This window comes from Capsicum annuum, chromosome 6 (genome assembly GCF_002878395.1).
Source record: "Capsicum annuum cultivar UCD-10X-F1 chromosome 6, UCD10Xv1.1, whole genome shotgun sequence".
Classification (NCBI taxonomy): domain Eukaryota; kingdom Viridiplantae; phylum Streptophyta; class Magnoliopsida; order Solanales; family Solanaceae; genus Capsicum; species Capsicum annuum.
The window spans coordinates 63,453,485-63,473,636 of record NC_061116.1 but is presented as its reverse complement, the minus strand read 5'-3'; the positions used below and the strand labels follow the sequence as shown (position 1 = coordinate 63,473,636).

The 20,152-nt window shown below is 35.2% G+C and overlaps 1 protein-coding gene across 2 annotated transcripts; it reads left to right on the top strand.

The window, feature by feature from the left end:
- Positions 1–975: 975 nt before the first annotated feature.
- On the top strand, positions 976–9,172 carry LOC107873372 (vesicle-associated protein 1-2). Of its 2 annotated transcripts, none has more exons than XM_016720209.2 (8): positions 976–1,181; positions 1,322–1,392; positions 2,474–2,555; positions 2,652–2,767; positions 2,859–2,987; positions 3,133–3,174; positions 7,171–7,248; positions 8,743–9,172. In XM_016720209.2, exons 1-8 carry the CDS (start codon positions 1,130–1,132, stop codon positions 8,851–8,853), a joined length of 681 nt encoding a protein of 226 aa, XP_016575695.1. In that variant the 5' UTR covers positions 976–1,129; the 3' UTR covers positions 8,854–9,172. The 2 variants fall into 2 exon arrangements, with proteins under 2 accessions (XP_016575695.1, XP_016575697.1); XM_016720211.2 differs by lacking the exon at positions 976–1,181 and adding an exon at positions 2,288–2,382 and having other exon boundaries at positions 1,363–1,392.
- Positions 9,173–20,152: the final 10,980 nt, after the last annotated feature.

Sequence of the window (20,152 nt, the reverse complement as noted above, 5' to 3'; positions counted from 1 at the left end):
TTTTATACACTAGTGTGGTCAAAATGCTCGTGCTTTGCACGGACATGAGTATCTAGTATAATAGTCATGTATACAGATTACTTTACTAATATATACAAATGTTAGTTAGTTGAAAGCAGTTGTCGTGTCTGCTTTCAGCTATCTGCTTGCTTCATAATTTTACTATATTAGTCATAAATAATTATTATATGACATTTATGTATTAGATTACCACTATATATAAGCATCAATTAGCTGAAAGCTCAAGCAATTATCTAATAGTTGTCATGCCTGCTTTCAGCTGTCTGTTTGCTTTGTAATTTTAGTATATCACCCCTAATTAATTATTATATGACATTTATGTATTAAAAAATTAATAATATTTAATTAAAATAAAATAGACATTATGACATGTTTGCTCCAACTGTTTCGACCGTAATTTTATTATATCACCTTTAATTAATTATTATAAGTCAACTAAGTATTAAAAAATTAATAATATTTAATAAAAAAGGTAAAATAGACATAAAATAATAAATTAGACATAAAATAATAAATTAACTTTGATTTTTTAAATTAATTTAACATTTTAGATAAGACGCACCTAAATTTTTTCACAGGTATTTTTATAGCAATTTTGTTATATCAATTCTAATTAGTTATAATGAGTCTTTCAAGACATGTCTATTTCGCTACTTCAATCATAATATTTAGTTGACTTTCAAAATTATATCAGTGCCGCTTAAATTGAAATAGAAGAAAAATATTATAAATCACAATAATTAAAAAGCTTAAATTATTTTTTAAAATATAAATTGACTATCATTGCCATAAAAATCTAAACAAGATACATAGTGTCAAAAAATCATTATTACAATAACTAACAATTTAAAAAATTTAAAAATATATTAAAAATATAATTGCTATTCTAAATTTTATTTGTTTCACATTATTTGAAATAAAAAATAATATATATTGACCGTTCGAACCCCTCGATACATAGTGTGTGGATATATTGTGATTCCGTCGAAATGAGATTCCAGTGGTATCCTATTTCCCATTCGGCAAGACAAACTTATGAAATTCAAATTATTCTCTTGGATATTCAGAATTGAAAAATTGGAATAAATATTTCATTTTGGTATTGAGAATGACAAGTGAAGAACTTGTTAGTATCGATCCGTTGGACCTCAAATTTCCTCGTAAGTTTCTTTTTGTTCTTCTTCTAATTCTAATTTTCATTTGATTCAATTTTATTAGTTTTAACTTCTAATTCCTTCTCCTCCTCCTAGGGTTTTGAACTTCATTGATTATTCTCTTTTCTTGTTTGTTATGTTCGAAGTGGAACTAAACAAGTCAATTTTGAGCTCTTTTGAAGTGATCAACAAGACTGATAATCATGTTGCTTTCAAGGTATATATATTTATTTAACCTCTATTTATGTTTTTTCTTCTTCTAGGGTTTTGGTTTTGGAAGGGAAAGATAGTGGTAGGATTATTGTTGGAGTAAATATTGACTAACCATAATTAGGGTGTGTTTGGTATGAAAAATATTTCCATGGAAAACGTTTCCTTGGGAACTTACTTATTTTCCAGTATGTGGTAAGTAAGGAAAAAAAAGAAGAAAATCATTTATATGTAATCTAGCAAAAAAAAAAAAAACTATAAAAGTGAGCGGGGGTGGAGTGTGGGGCTACGGGGTTGGTGAGGTGTCGTACGGTCAAGGGGTAGGTGTCAGGAGCGTTGGGTGGGTGGGAGGATACAATTACATAGAATGTCACTTTATAGAACTTGTTTTCCCTACTTCCAAGTGAAAATGTTTTCCAAATATTTTGTCCAACCAAACATAAGAAAATGAGAGAATATTTTCTGGAAAATGTATTCCTCCATACCAAACACAACCTTAATCTTACTGAAATTCTGTGCAAAGCAGACTGGAGCAGACAAGTTTTATAGTCGATCCCCACTAATTTAGGTTTAATATGGAAAAAGCTTACACCACACCAGAAAATACGTAGGTGTCTGTTCACTTTAATTCGTGATTCAACAACAACAACAAAATACCCCGTGTAATCTCACAAAGTGGGGTTTGTGGAGGGCAGGGTGTATGCAACCTTAACCCCCCTACAGACCCTCGGCTTGAGGGAAAACAGTAGAAGGCAGATGAAAAAGGAAATGCCAGAGATGAAGAAGCACTTTAATTTGTAATTCATAAAGTAAAATTACTTGGTTTGCCTCAAACCTGATTGCTGTAGATTAGTAGAAAAGGCTGAAATCCTGATCTTCGCTCAACTATTGATTTTTTTCAGTAGAACGAATCATGACTGAGTGAAAATAAAAGAAAATCACTGAAATGTGGTTTATGAGGAAGATTTTCCTTAACAAAGGAAATGGCCATTTAGAAGTAAGTTAGTTGTGTAATTATGGCTGAGCAGGATTTACTACTGTATTGACATGGTTAAATTATATTATATACTATTGTTAACTTTTATTAGGTTAAGACAACCAATCCCAGGAAGTATACTGTCAGACCGAACTGTGGAATTGTTCTCCCACAATCAAGGTCCAATATTACAGGTTCTTTTCTAGTTCTCTGTGATGGCTATTTTTTAGATTTGATGGACGTTGTTTGATGTTAATTTTTCTTTTACTTTTTTGGATAATTGGATTTAGTTACGATGCAACCTCAACTGGAGTTGCCGCCAGATATGGAATGCAAAGACAAGTTTCTTGTACAGAGTGTGATTACGAACCCGGGGTCTACACCAAAAGATATCAACCCAGACATGGTATTTTGGATTATGGATTCTTTTTGTTTTAGCCTTTCGTAAAGTTTTATGTTTTGTGGTCAACTTGTCTTATTCTTTTCCTTTTCTGAAGTTCAACAAATCGGGGGGAAATCATGTTGAGGAATGCAAACTAAAAGTTATTTATGTCTTCCCACCAAGAAAACCATCACCAGTTCCTGAAGATTCTGAGGAAGGAACTTCACCAACAGCTTCTGAAACGGTAAAATGACAATCTATATTAATTTTTCTGCTATCTATTTCTGCATCTTATTTAGTCAACAGAATAACACATTTGTTCTAATTTATCTGTTCATCATGGTAGGGACATACATTAGTTGTAAATGAATTATTTGTTACTTATACAGGATTTACAAGAACACAGTGAGCCTCAGGACAACTCCATTAAGGTATGTTACGGTGGTAATCTAAATCGTTGACGTCTGAATATTTTTAATTCATTGGACAAATAAGTCTGAGAAATGTTTATCATCTGACCTGTAAACTTTGTGTACCTTCTGGACTCATTGGAGTTACTTGATGGTCTCAACCACTGAAGAAGATTGGGTACACCTTAAGTGAACTCTTTGAATCTTTTGAGTGTCTATCGGCTGTCACAGGCTCTAAGTAAATTCATTAGAAAGGTTATGAATCTCACTAACCTATAAATTTGGTATCAGATTTTACTTTTTCTACTCGAGAAGTTTGGTCAGCTTCTTTTAGATTTATTCAATATTTGGTTTCACTATTTTCGGCATCTTATCAACTGGTTCTTCACCTTTAAGAGGCTCATATGTGTTGGTACTTAAAAGCCTACCCTTTTAGGAAGTTGATTTGGATTCTCAACTGTCATTTTCCTTCTTGTGCAGTTAATCTGTTTAATAGATGGAGGTCATTAGGCAGCAGGGCTTTGTTCTAAAAGTAAAGAGTACAAATGCGTGATAATTAAGTTAGGCACAATGATAGGTTCTTACAATGCCGCTAACAAAAGCCTTGTTAAGTGGAGAAAGGTGGAAGGGCAGGTTCATTATCCACCGAGTTCCAATTGTGGCCCACTGGCCCTCTGGGATTTTTCCAGAAAGGAAAAAATGGAGGTCATTATATTAAACATGTAATTCAACACAGTTTGGAAAACAAATAGAAATTTCAGAAGATTTAGCGAGAATGATCTGAAACCGTTAATATACATCAAAAGGAAAAAAATAACTGTTTGCCCTCTATCATTACCTCGTAGTTCACCTACAAAATGTGACAAGTCAGAATATTAACCCAACATTCTTTTTCCTACCATTAATGCTAACCGCATTACTTTTGAAATCAATGGGTCTGCTGCTTCTGTTGGTATTCAGCACACTCTTTCGAGTTTCAACAAATGGCAAAACCTACTTGTTCAAAGTCTCTTTTTCATTGTATAAAGATGACACCAGAACCTGAAGAGAAAATAAATTTATGTTTGTTTCTTTTCACCAGCTTCCCCAATTTGCTTGGGTTGAGGTGTATTATTGTTGTGTCATTCTTTTCACCAACTTATTTTGTAACTCAAAAATTGTTTAGTCATCAGAGGAATTAGCTCAAGTTTGCATACACAGGTAGAGGTGAAAAAACAAGCTGAAGAAACCAACATTAGCTTGTAATTGTGATGGACCCAACATACGAGAATCTTTCGATCCAACATAGACTCTTGGTGATGCACTTCATAGTCAAAAATGGTAGAAAGAAAGAAGAGGAGGGGTGTGGAGGATCGCCCTAAGATTATGTAGGGTAGCTTGAATTTGGCTAGTGCTTTGGAGATTGGGGAGAAGTTGACGACAATGGGGGCTTGGGGGAGTAGAGGGGATGTGGATAGTATGTGGGAGACCACTGCCGGTCGCCCTAGAGAGGTGTTGTGTGTCTCGAGAGGCTGATCTGGCAAGCACAGAGTCTCGAGGACTGGTTGTGGAATGAAGAAGTTTAAAGGAAGGTAGAGATTAAGAAGGTGGCCTATGCAAAGTTGGTGGAGAGCATGGATGACGAGGAGACATGAACAATTGGGAGTATAAGTTAGCTAGGAGAGAGGCTAAGTTAGTGGTTTCAATGGCTAAGATGACAACTTTCGAGAGCTTGTCCGCGGCTTTAGAGGAGAAGGGTGAAGATAAAAAGTTGTATAGGCTGACCAAGGCTAGGGAGCGGCGGGCCCCGTGACCTTGACCAAGTAAAGTGCATCAAGGGAGAGGATAGAAAAGTGTTGGTGGAGGATGTCCACATTAGGAGGCATTGACAGTCCTATTTCATAGATTTTTGAACGATGAGGGGACAATGGTTCCATGTTGGGGAAACTGGAGCACTCAGAGAGGTGTCTCGATTATGGTTATTGTAGGCGTATCACAGTTAGGGAGATCAAGGGTGCTATTCGTAGGATGTGGAGGGGTCGGGCGACTGGGCCAGACGAGATTTCGGTGGAATTTTGGAAGAGCACTGGCGGGGTAGGGTTGAGTGGCTGATAAGGTTGTGTAACATCATTTTCAGGGCGACAAGGATTCCTGAATCTTAGAGATGGAGTATGGTGATTTCGTTATATAAGAACAAGAGGGACATTTAGAGCTGCAACAACTGTAGGGGTATCAAGTTGTTGAGTCATACTATGAAGGCTTAGGAAAGGGTGGTAGAATTGAGGCTGAGGAGGATCGTGACTAGTTTCAAGAATCAGTTTGGTTTCATGCCAGATCGCTCGACTACTGTGGCCATTCACCTCATGAAGAGATTAGTGGAGCAGTTTAGGGATAGGAAGGATTTGCACATGGTGTTCATTGATCTTGAGAAGGTGTATTCCAAGGGAGATTCTGTGGAGGTGCTTGGAGGCTAGAGGGGTGCTTGTGGCATACATTAGGTCGATTCAGGAAATGCACGATGGTGCAAAGACTCGTGTGAGAACGGTAGGAGGAGATTCAGAGCACTTGTTCTGACAGGGTTACACAGGATTCGACTTCTTTTTGTTTGCCTTGGTGATGGATGTTTTGACGCGATGTATTCAAGGGAAGGTGCCTTGGTGTATGTTATTTGTTGATGATGTTATACTGATTGATGAGACTCTGGGAGTAGTTAATGATAAGTAGGAGGTTTGGAGACAAACCCTTGAGTCTAAAGGATTTAGGTTGAGTAGCACCAAGACGGAGTACTTGGAATGTAAGTTTAGTAATTTGTCGCATGAGGCCAATGTGGTAGTGAAGTTGGATTCTCAGGCCATTCAGAAGAGTGAGAGTTTCAAGTATCTTGGGTCTATGATTCAAGAGTATGGTGAGATCGACAAGGATGTCACACACCGTATTGGTGCAGAGTGGTTGAAATGGAGGCTCGTTTCGGGAGTCTTGTGTGATAAAATGGTGTCTCATAAGCTTAAAGGTAAGTTCTATAGAGTGACCGTCCAACCAGCTATGTTGTATGGAGCGGAGTATTGACCAGTTAAGAACGCCCACATCCAAAAGTTGAAGGTGGCGGAAATTAGGATGATGTGATAGATGTGTGGACTTACCAAGAGGGATAGGATTAGAAATGAGATTATTCAGGAGAAAGTGAGAGTGGCTTCGGTGGAGGACAAGATGAGGAAGTGAGGTTGCCATAATTCGGGCATGTGATGAGGAGAGGCACAGATGCTCCAATAAGGAGGTGCAAGAGGCTGGCTATGGATGGTTTTAGGTGGGGTAGAGGTAGGCTGAAGAAATATTGGAGGGAGGTGATTAGGCATGACGTGGAGCTGTTACAATTTACGGAGGACATGACCCTTGATAGGAATGTGTGGAGAATGCGGATTAGGGTAGAGGGACGTCCATGATAATAGGGAATAGAGCTTTATTTGTATCTATGCCTATAGTTTCATTTGGTTTCTTGTTCGATGTGTTTTTGTGATGTCTATGGTTTCGAATTCTAGTCTATAGTATTACCTTGTGGGTCTTGTTTTCTTTATTATCTGGCGGTGTGATATCCCTTTTTGTGGTTCGCTTTTATGTTTTTGTTTGTTATACTGTTATATGTCCGAGCCGGGGGTCTATCGGAAACAATGAGTAGTGAGGTAGTGGTATGGACTGCATACACTTTACCCCGGGTATGTTGTTGTATTTTAGGATTATCTCTCCTGAGAAGGAGATGATTTGATAAGTATTACATTTGCAAACACAAAAAACAAGAGGAAAAAAAAAAGGAAAGAACATAAATAGAAGAATTGTTGAATAAGGAATTTTATATGCTTGTTTGTTCTACCAGAAACAAATAATGTTGCAACATCTATCTTTGGATTTGGGAAGTGATAGTCAATGGATTTTGTTCTTTCAGCATGCTATAATGTCCTCTTGACATTTCCGACCTTGAAACACCAGATAGATGTGTGATATTCTCTTTTCTGATACATAATTCATTTCTTGGTTGTACTACAGGCCAGAGATCTAATTTTGAAGTTGATGGAAGAGAGGGATTTCATTATTCAACAAAATGCCAAGCTCAACCGAGACCTGGTATTTGATGTTTCTTCCTTTTTCTTTGGATTAACAGACGATTTTTATATATGTTAAACATAGTTAGGCATCATTACACAATACAGGGTTCAGACGGACTATGGAGTTTTCTACCATGTGTGTGTGTATATGAAAGCCGGATTGGTAAAGATAACTGGGCTGGATCTTTTAAAAGAGAGTTCTTGATATGTCTAACCAAAAAGCATTGTAGGTAAACATAGGAGGAACTGCCAACAAAAATGTTACCAAAAAGTTTCTTTTCTTTTCTCCTTTCTTTGATAGTAAGTCTACGACCCTTTTCTGTTCCCTGTAGCAGTGAGTCAGCTTAGGTGCTCCTAGCATCACCATCAATAACCTGCATTCATCCATATTAGTAGAGTAAGCATCATTATTTTCAAGTAGTAGATTAATTACCTCTATGAGGTCAATGTTAATCTGTCGAGGCATGTAGTTATTTTCCATGCGATCCTCAATCCGTAGAGCAAGTCCCAAAGTTCAGTCCTGTTATTAGTAGCTTTTCGAACACCTTTCATGAATCCAAGAAACCAATTTCCGCTGCTATCCCTAAAAGCCCCTCCTATACCTCCAGCTTCCGGGTTGCCTAATGACATACTGTTCATGTTAAGCTTATAATGGCTCCTTCTAGGTTTTCCCCAACTAACCACAATGGTTTCCCTAGTTATATCACTAGTCTGGCTCTTTGTTAACAAATGGAATTCCAAAGCCCTTGTAGTGACACTTTTATAAGGGAAAATAATTTTTATTATTTCTGAGAAGTATTGTCATTTCCAATGAGCCAAATGTTCCAAAGGCAATAAGGTAACAGGTCTTTCCAGGTTATGAACCCCTTAGAATTCCTGCTCTTAATGATATATTCCAAGTGAACCCAAGAGGTCTGGTCTTTGAAGCTAAGATCATGGGAGGAGTCTATGTTAATGCTACTAGCACTCATATTATCTCACAGACTATTAGTTCAGCAGTCGAAGAAAATGCATCTTGCTGTGTTTCTGCATTGCTTGGTCAATGGTTTTTAAGTAAATTGATGTTCCTTTTTCTGTCTACTAATTTACAAGCTTCAGATAATTTATGCGCATGGTAGTTCGAAGGTCATTATTCCCCAGTTATAGGAGTAAACATGTCCTTCAGCTCACTAGCATTGGTCAAATGGTCTAAGTCAATCTTAAAGGGTGAGTTTTAGAGAGAAGGTGGTAATTGTTAGAGACCAGAAATTTTATTTTCAGAATGTGGAACAAAATGGTTTTAAGGAACTTTATTGTGCAATGAGTGGCAAATAGTTCGTAGACTACTTAGTCCTATAGCGCTATAACCATAGGCTGGTGATTTGACCTAAGCTGGGAACTTCATAGCAAACTTGGGTCTTTATCTGGATTTGCTAATTACAACTGTTTGAATTTGTTAAATGTGGACAAAGAAATTTTCCATCTGCTGTGTTGATATTTTGGCTATTTGGTGCTATTTGGAACCATTGTCCAGGAACATCTTAGGCATGGACGTCAAGAGCATCGTACCGGAGTTCCACTTTTGTACATCTTGCTGGTTGGATTGCTTGGTATTCTTTTGGGGTACATTGTCAGAAATGTTTGATGACTTCACAGCTCTGCGAATATACTCTCTCTTTCTGGTTGCTGTGGGCAGGTGTGAGGAGTGATTTGAAGACTTTCTAGTAGAATTTCTGTACATTTTTTTGAATCTGAATTGCTCGGTAATTCTAAGTATATTGGTTGAATATTTTCTGTCTTAGGATGATAGAATTATAGTTGTGGTCCAAGCTTTGCTTTTATGAGGTAAATCAGTAGGAAGAAAAGAAGAAAGAATACCGCACTGAAGTGGAATCACTGGATTGCTGTATCTAACTTTCATGTAGGTGTTTTTTTGTTTTGAAGCATGCATGGTTTTTGTCAAATACCAAATGAGTTTTGTCTGAAAAAAAGTTCAGATGCTAAAGACAGGTAATACTAATGGGATAGTATATCTGTTTATGTGGAGGATCTAAAGAGCATACTACTTGAAGTTACTTCATAAAAGAGTACTTACAAGTTCATATCAAAATAATATTGTTATTGTATTTCCAGAAAACATTTATATAGATGTAGAAAGTTGAATTCAGTAGATTTCGTTATTGATAGTTGAGGCGAATTGGAAGTTTTGTCTCCTAAAGTGATGGGTTTATTTCATTTCTACAATTGGAATTCAACTCGATTGGAGTTGATCGGTCTTGGCGAATTTAGTTACTGTGAGAAGATACTTTTTTCCTTTTCAAGAAGTTTTAACACAGTGCCCATTTGGATGGGCTTCAAGTGCTTTTAAGCCAAAAATAACTTGTAAGTCAAAAATAGTGTTTGGGTAAATTTTTGCCAAAAGCTGAGAGCTAGAATTTCTAGCTTTTGGCTTATCAGCCAAAAAAATAAGCTCATGTTGAAACTTTACTCTAAAGTAATAGACGCACAAAGTTTAAGCCTTGCAAATAATTTTTGGATAAAATTTTAGAGTTAAAACATTACAGAGTCGAAAACAAGGAAAAGGTGAAGAAATAAGTTACCTGATTTATAAATAATCATAGCTAATACATCACAAACTTGGGCAAAAAAGTGCTGATATAAGCAATTTTTACATCACAATGAACAGTTGTATCTTCGTCTTCATCCTCACTGTTAAAAGGCCAGCCATTCAGACGGATGCGTTGATGCTGAATTGTGTAACAAGCGGGTTTTTATCCCAACACTAGAGGATATTTCACCCTGTTCAGAGAAAGGAATTAGCTAGGTGAGCTGGCAGCTAACTAATAGTTAGTTGTAACTAACTTAAAGTAATGTAGTGTAGTTGGCACAATAGGGTAGTTAGTTACACATTTTCTACATGTGTATATATTTTAGCTCTTAGCATTGTGTAGACAGTTTTTTTCAGTAATGAGAATAAAATTTTCTCTTCCTTCAGTTCATTCTCTTCCATTATCTCTGTAGTTTTTAACATGGTATTAGAGCTAACAATGGCGATTCAAGTTGATTTCATCTCTTTCGATTAAATTCCTCTTTCTCACGTCTCTGTTTCTCTGCTTGCCCAAGCTGTTCTCAAGTTCTCCATTTTTTGGTTATATTCGCTGTTTCTCCAGTTTTTTCTCGATCTATTTGGTGTTGATTCATTTTTCTCGATCTAATTGATTTTCATTCATGGAGATTAACGAAAATTCCTCTTCTGTTGATGGTGATAATGCTAGTGGATCATGGCAAGCATCAAATTCTCGATCACCTGCAGTTTTTGATTCGTTTGATCCTCTGTTTTTACAATTATCCGATGTTCCTGATGTTAATCTAGCTCACTGTATTCTCACTGGTATGGAGAACTATATCCTCTGGAGCAAATTGAAGCGTATTGCTTTGCTTGGAAAGAACAAAATTGGTTTTGAGGATGGTATATGCAAAAAGGAGATGTATGAAGGTCAAATGGCATACCAGTGGGAGCGTGTGAATACAATTGTGCTTTCCTGGATTATGAGCTCTGTTACGAAGGATTTAGTGAATGGAATTGTGTATTCTTCCAATGCTCACAAAGTGTGGATGGACCTAAAAGAGTGTTTTGAAAAGGTGAATGCAACCAAAATCTATTATGTGCACAGAGGAATTGCTACATTTGTTCAAGGTACATCTACTGTTTCTGCCTATTTCTCAAAATTGAGTGAGCTTTGGGAAGAATATGAATCCCTGGTACCCCCCACGTGTACATGTGATACATCTTGTGAATTCATTAGTAATTTAGAGCAGTAGAAACTTATGCAATTTTTAGGAGGGTTGAATGAACATTATAATCAGTCTAGAAGCCAAATCTTAATGATGACACCCACTCCTTTTGTAAATAAAGCTTATTCTCTGATTATTCATAAAGAAGGTCAACGTGCACACTTAAACACAAACTCATCAGTTTCCCACTATGAAGAGGGTGAATCCTCAGCCTTGAATGTGTCCACCAGTTCACAAGGCATGGCTAGCTTGAAACAGAAACACACACTACCCTCTTACCTTGAGGAGGGGGACTCATTAGGCATACCAGTTGTTGTAGCAAACTTTATAAAAGGCAACATTACTCACAACTTGCGAATGAAGAGAAATTCCAGTGTTCAATGTGATTTTTGTCATCTCAGAGGACACACTAAGGATCAGTGTTACAAGCTCATTGGATATCCATCTGACTTCAAATTCACCAGGAATAGGGAGAGAGAACAACATGGATTCATCAGGGGAAGTAACTATAACAGTTCAGGTTTTAGAAGTGCACCAAATCAAAGAAATGGTGGCTATAGTGCTCTTAGTGCTAATGCAAATTATAATGATGAATATGGGTACCAAGCTCCTGCAAATCAGTCTAGGCATCCGTCGTTCACAGCAGACTAATTTCAGAAGCTTCTTAATCTGATTGATAAAGAGAAATCTCCTGAGAATGTTGCTAATATGGCAGGTACAATCAACTGTTTCTTAGCTGGTTTTAAGACTAATCTCTGGGTTGTTGATACAGGAGCATCAAATCATATGGTTTTATCCATGGATCTGTTGTCATCTAAGTTTCCACTCTCACCTTCTGATAAACATCAAGTTCATTTACCTATTGGTGATTCAACTAGAATCACTTACAAAGGAACCTGCCTTCTTGGCAAAGATCAACTCTTTCAGGATGTCCTCTACATCCCATTCTTCAAATTCAATTTACTATCTGTCTCCAAACTCACAAAAGACTTGCATTGTTTTGTCTCATTTTATCCTGATTTTTTTCTTCTTCAGGACCTCTACACTCGCAAGGTGAAGAGGATTGGTAAGGAAAAGGATAGCCTCTATCTTCTCTATACCAAATCACTATCACCTGCTGGATTACAATCGTCAACTATTTTCTTATCTTCCCAACTCAACTCCAAGAGTTCTGTGTGGCATCAAAGACTGGGACATACACCAGTTCATGTTCTCAATCAGATTCCTTCCATCAAGCATACTCTAGATAGTTTTTTGATTTGTAATTGTCCTATTTGCCCTGTTGCTAAACAAACCAGAGTACCATTTCTTATTCATAAGACTATGTCTACTCATGCTTTTCAATTGGTGCACATGGATGTATGGGGCCCCTATAAGTACAACACTTATAATGGAAATAGATACTTTCTTACTCTTGTGGATGATTTTAGTAGAATGACATGGATTTTTCTTCTCAAATTCAAAAATGATTATTTGTTGTATTTAAGAACCTTTATTCAACTTATTCATAATCAATTCAATACTACTATCAAAACTGTTAGATCAGACAATGGGCTTGAATTTCTCAATTCACAGTGTACATCTTTGTTTCAATCCCTTGGCATCATACATCAGAGAACTTGAGTCTACACCCCACAATAAAATGAGGTGGCTGAGAGAAAACACAGACTTCTTCTAGATATAGCTAGAGCATTGAGATTGCAAGGTTACATCCCTATCAAATTTTGGGGGGAGTGCATACTTGCAGCCACATAGTGCATACTTGCAGCCACATACATCATCAATAGGCTCCCCACTGCAGTCCTAAATAGGTTTTCTCCTTATGAGAAGCTTTATAATGCACCCCTTCCTTTAAGTCACATAAGAACCTTAGGATGCTTATGTTATGCTACTGCTCTTATACCATATGACAAGTTCTCTCCTAGAGCTATTTCTGTAGTTTTCATGGGATACTCTCTAACCCAGAAAGGTTACGGACTGTACAATCTGCAATCTCACACTTTCTTCATTAGTAGAGATGTTCACTTCAGAGAACATATTTTTCCCTTTAAACATCATCCTAGTCATTCTACTTCCACTTTCTTTCCTTCTAGTTATTTTACAGAGACAGATGATGTAATCTATTCTATTCTAATTCATCATACTCCTACAACCTCTGATGATATAAATCGATCCCATGATCAACAATTGTATAATACTATACCATCAGAACCTGCAAGTTCTTTTCCTTCTCATGAACCTGCAAGTTCCTTTCCTTCTTAAGTTTCTCCTTCTTCATCTTCTCCATCTCTGGAACCCACTCCTTCTCATTATTATTCACCCCCTAGAAGACTTACCAGGGCTACCAAACCACCTATCTGGTTGACTGACTATGTATATTCCAAGCCTCTCTCGGGCTTCCTCCCATTTCCTTGCAAATGTTATCCAATACTCTCATCTTAGCTCGAGTTATCAAGCTTTCCTATCTAATTTTTCTTCTACCACTGAACCTTAAACTTACAATGAAGCCATTCAAGATGACAAGTGGATACATGTGATAAACCAAGAGATTTTTGCTCTTGTAGACAACAAAACCTGGGAGATAGTTGATCTACCAGTTGGAAAAGTACCTATAGGCTGAAAATGGGTATACAAAATTAACTATAATGCTGATGGTACTATTGAAAGATAAAAAGCTCGGCTTGTGGCTAAGGGTTACACACAACAGGAAGGTGTGGATTTCCATGACACCTTTTCTCCGGTTGCAAAGATGGTCACTATTAGGTGTACTCTTGCTATTGTTGCTATGCACTCTTGATTTGTGTTTCAAATGGATGTTTTTAATGCCTTTCTTCAAGGTGATTTGCATGAGGAAGTGTACATGGTGCTGCCTCCTAGTTTTTGCAGCAAGGGGAGTCATTACAGAATACTACCAAAGTGTGTAAGTTGATGAAATCCCTATATGGTCTCAAACAAGCCTCTAGGCAGTGGAGCATAAAGCTTATAAATGCTTTACTTACATATGGTTTCCAACAAAGTAAACATGACTATCCCCTCTTTACAAAGAAGGATGGCAAGAAAATAATTATGATACTCATTTATGTGGATGATTTATTGATCACTGGGAATGATTTGATGCTTATCAAGGAATCATAACTTCATTTACAACAAAACTTTAAGATCAAGGAGCTGGGAGAGTTAGGATATTTTCTTAGAATAGAATTTCTAAGATCTGATAAAGGCATTCTTATGACACAGAGGAAATATACTCTGGAACTGATCTCAGAATGGGGGTTAGCAGGCGCTAAACCTGCAATAACACCTCTAGAACAACATATGAAATTCACAGCTGTGGAGTTTGACAAACATTTAAGGAAAGAAGAGAGTAAGAACCCTCAACTGGTGGACAAAGGTGTTTATCAAAAGTTGGTAGGGAAGTTTACTTAGCAATGACCATGCCAGACATTTCTTATGCTGTGCAAACTTTAAGCCAGTTCATGCACGATCCTAAACAGTCTTACTTGGATGCTGCACTTCATATAGTAAGATATCTCAAAGGAAGTCCTGGTTTGGGTATTCTCTTAAGCAGCAATATATATGACACATTGAAGGCATTTTGTGACTCTGATTGGGCATCTTGTGAAGTTACAAGGAAGTCAGTAACAGGATACTTCATAAAGCTGGGATAATCCTTGATTTCATGAAAATCGAAAAAACAAGAAACCATCTCCAGAAGCACAGCAGAAGCTGAATACAGGAGTATGGATTCTGCTGCGACAGAGATTGTATGGTTGGTAGGACTTTTGGAAGAAATGAATGTAAAAGTGAATATGCCAGTGAACTTATTTTGTGACAATAAAGCAGCTATACAAATAGCTGAGAATCCCATATTTTATGAGAGAATAAAACACATAGTAATAGATTGCCACTTTGTGAGGGAGAAAATACAAAAGGGATTAATCAATGCAGTGCATGTTGCAAGAACTGAACAAGAAGCTGATATATTGACCAAGGCATTGGGAGGACAACAACACAGTTATCTGATGAGCAAGTTAAGGTTGTTAGATGTTTTTCAAACTTCAACTTGAGGGGGAGTGTTGAGAGAAAGGAATTAGCCAGGTGAGCTGCCAGCTGTCAGCTAACTAATAGTTAGTTGTAACTAACTTAAAGTAATGATAGTGTAGTTGGTACAATAGGGTAGTTAGTTACACATTTTCCACATGTGTATATATCTTAGCTCTTAGCATTGTGCAGACAATTTCTTTCAGTAATGAGAATAAAATTTTCTCTTCCTTCAGTTCATTCTCTTCCATTATCTCTGTAGTTTTTAACACACCCAAATATGTATTACGATTTTTACTAACTTCTTTCTATACTCTCTTGTTATTTTCCTTGGTGGCTTTTTTTCCTTCATGTTGCCAATCAGTATTAATTTTTTATTTTTTTGCTTAAAATACCCCCCCCCCCCCCCAAGAATGTCCATCACATATTATGCTCCAAATATGACCTCCTTTTGTTGCTCTTTTAGAAGTTCAAGTTCAAGTTCTAGCCCTTTTTTTTTTTGGTTCTTTTCAGAAATTCAAGTGCAAGTTCTAGCATATCATTTTAAAAGAAGCCCAGTTGAGACTAGAAGCACATTTAAGAATACGTTAATATCACTCTCAATTTAAAAATAATCATTGAAATATATATACTTTCCAAATTGAATCGAATTCGTTTTCAAGTTATTTAGTTTTAATGCATCTGGTGTGCTGACTTAGCTAACATTTGATCATAGATTTTTGCAGTAAATTTTGAAAATATATCTTCAAATATTTGTTCGTCCATGAAATTTAATCAGATTTTTAATTTTTTAAGTTTAAAAAAATAGTCAAAATCAACTTTAGGGATTTTCACACACAATTTTTTTTTCCAATTAAAATGCATAACTAAACACAGACTTCAAAAATTTAATTTTTTTAAGTTTCAACTTTAAAATCTATGACCAAAATGAAGCTTAGTATTCACGATTAGCCTAATTAAATTTTATACATATACATATATACATATATACATATATACATACATATATATATATATATATATATATACATATATACATACATATATATATACATACATATATACATATATATAGATATATATATATGTACATATCTATATATATATGTACTTATATATATGTGTAGACATATATATATATATATATATATATATATATATATAATATTCGTTGTTTCATATTACTTAATCCTCAAACTAAAAATAGTAGTTTTAATTTAATTATCCAATTTATGAAATCAAAAGAATTTTTAAATATTTTTTCTACCCTTCTAATTAAAATTCATAAGATTAGTTTAGTAAAATACACTTTCAACTAAAATTTTCTTAAGGGGTGTTTCATATCAAGAAGGGCCAATTAATATGAAATACATGGAGTAAGAGAGTGAAAAAAGATGAAAATATACACACATTGTACATACATATACACATGCTTGATGCATATAAATGTATAATATTGAAATAACAGTCATAAATTAACATTAAATTTCGTGACAAATTCAGAAAAGTATTGTGTTACTTATAATATTAATGAACCGAAATAAAAAAAATTATAAATACTTAGATTAAAAAAATAAATTCTGTATAATATAAAGATGTATTACATCAATATATTTGAATATAACAAGGGTAAAATATACATTAAATAGAATAAATTGAGGAGTTTGATCATTGTTCAAAGTTAAGGGTGGAGTTTGATTTTTAAATAAAAATAGGAGGGTGAAAATGACTTGCACACACACATGTATGTGTATTCTAATATATAGAAGCGTGAAGGGAAGCAAGTGACGGTTGCCATGCCTGCTTCCTCCGTAATTTTACTATATCACTCCTAATTAATTATTATATGTCATTTAAGTATTAAAAAATTAATAATATTTTTCTAATATATAGAAGCGTGAAGGGAAGCAAGTGGTGTCGTCATGCCTGCTTTCTTTGTGATTTTACTATATCACCCCTAATTAATTATTATATGTCATTTAAGTATTAAAAAATTAATAATATTTAATAAAAAATAAAAAATAGACATTTATAACATGCCTGCTTCAGTTGTTTCAACCGTAATTCTATTATTTCATTCCGAATTAATTACTACAGGTCATTTAAATATTAAAAAAATTAATAATATTTAATAAAAAATATAAAATAAACAAAAAAATGATAAACAAACTATTGATGTTTTAAATTAACTTGTCATCTTATATAAGACCCGTTTAAATTTTTTTCACAACTATTTTTTGTATTAATTTTGTTATATCACTTCTAATAAGTTATTTTCTAATTGATTATTATATGTCATTTAAGTATTAAAAAATTAATAATATTTAATAAAAAAAGTAAAATAGACATTTATGACATGTCTGCTTCAGCTATTTCAACCATAATTTTACTATTTCATCCGTAATTAATTATTATGAGTCATCTAAATATTAAAAAAATAATATTTAATTAAAAAATAAATAAAAATAATAAATTAATTATTGATGTTTTAAATTAACTTGAATCTTATATGAGGCCCACTTAATTATTTTTCACAACTATTTTTTATAGTAATTTTATTAAATCACTTCTAATAAGTTATTATGAGTCATTTTGGTCGATTTCCAATTGATTGCCTCAACCTATGGATTAAGTGAGTTGAAGAAGAAAGTCTTAGAAGGCTACGACTCTATAAGTTTCGCTTCTTATTTTTTTGCGTGTCTACTATTTATTTAGGTGCAAAGAGCCTAAGCGGTTCAAGCTATTATTTTCTGTGCCTGCTCTCCATTTTCACCCTTGATGCAATATAAGCTATTAATGCCATATCTGGTGGCCTAGACATTCTCGCTGCTACAATTGGAGTTGACGGTCCTAGTTCTATTAGAGTAAGACCTCTTGCTGGAATAACTAGTGCTAGTTACTTGACCGCTGGAGGAGAAACCACTGTGTGAAATGTTCACGTAGAAGCTCCTCTTTCATCTGCAGGTATAGACTTTTTTAGATTCTCATATCTTTTCTTGACATATATACAATCTTGTTGGTCGCCAACACTCAATCGTCTAAGTTCTTCTATCATAGTTCTAAGGATTGACAATGGAATACTCCTATATCGAATGAAAAAACACTGGATAAGGTAATGTTCAACCATGAAAAACAGTCTCGTTAATACTCCACATTTCCAAGGTTGCTAGACCTAATAGATTTCCAAGGTTGCTAGACCTAATAATAGATAGTTCTCTTTCATTGTAGAAAATACAGACCCCCCGTGCCTTCGTCTGTAAAACCTTCCCCCTACCTCAGAAAAGAATAGAAGGAGGGACCTTTCCCTTTAGAGCTACTATAAAAGGTACTAGACCCTTAACCAACAACAATGCACGAGAAGTCACTCCACCCTATACCCGCAGCCTCAGTCATTTTTTTACAGCTAAATAATCCAAAAACTAGGAATAAACCCATCCCATTTCAGTTACGACTATACCCGCTGCTAAAATGAAGGAGATCATAATCCTTAATCCAACAACCTTGAGAGGAGGTCCACTAGCCGGAATAGATAATTCATACAAAGGGTTTTTGCTCATAGCTTGGTTCACTGATTTTGACTGTGTCCCACACTCTCTTTTGAGAAACTTTATAACCTGAAAACCTGGAACTCGATGCTCGGGATGGAAAAAGCTCTCGTAGTCTATTAAGGGGCAAAAAAGAGATGGGTCCGATATAGAGCTATGGTCCACCATGTACCAAAAATACACCTCACACCAGCGATAATAAGAGTAAAGTAACGGACAACATAACCCGCACCGCATGATTCTACATCTGATAATACTTTTTCAATATCCACAGGGTCATTCACTAAAGCACGAAAGCTAGCCCTAGACTAGAAGACGTGAATAATGTTGTATCCGGTAAGATCTTACTAGTTATATACTCGAATCCCAATTTATTATTGAATATGATAAGCTTTTCTAATTGTAGGTTTGAATATTCTAGCTCTTTTTGTGGAAAGTTTTTTTGGCCAAACAGAAAGTGAAATGCAAATGCCATACAACTATTCTTGCATGACCTTGTGAAATAGTTCTCAAAACTCACCCCCTGCTTCATTCACTCTATGATACCACCCCACCATGGATGAAATATTCTCAATCCATAATTCAGAAAAGGCGGACTTCTAACTTCAGAACCCTCACTACCTGCATTTGGACTATCTTCAAGAGTCAATTTATTGAAATAATTACAAATGGATTCTCTATCGAAATAGTCGATATCTCTTAAGACAATCAATAGTCTATACTAATCTGCACTCTTAGGAAACATAACAACTATTTAGATCAATCATGCATAGAATACAAACCCTTTTGGCAAACTATTTGAATAAACACCCACTAGCGCCAAACCTTGTAGCAAGTAGAGCTAATAGCGGAGGGATAATTCATAGTAAGCGGGGGTCTGTACACTATATACGGCATTTCTCGTTGATTGTTTTTCTAAGAGAAGTATTCTATAAAAGATACGAAATATCCTACCATGTATATACATACAAAAACCAAGCACACACGACGCCATCTATCATCAACTTCTTTTTTTGAAACATCAGCTTCTATAACATCTTTAGTCAAAAGTTCTTTTATAACATCTTCAGTCCATAATTCAGGAAAAGTTGATTGTGAGACATCTTCTATAACCTCAGGACGTCTAACTAATATAGAAGATCCATACCCAGGTACTTAGAAACTTCATTGATTATCATATTTAAGTAATTTGTATCAACATTCTTGAGAAAATATAGTATAAAAGGAAGAGCAAGACTGACTATAACTAATTCAATTAGCATATTTTTGATGAATGATAAGGAGATAACTCTACTACAATTCATTATGAGAAAATTGATATAGGTGAATATGCCTGTAAGTTAGTTTAGAACCAATAAATGATTATAAACAAATAGATATATCCTGGACAAACCTAAAAGCCAAATTATACACATATGCTTCACGTAAGGGATAAAATAAGTTTTGAATCCATAAATAATAGCTATTAGAAGTGTAATCATGGTAGTATTAAAATATTGATTTTTCAATATTGATTTTTTCTATCGCGTAGTTTTATTTAGCCATACACTCACAATGGAGCAT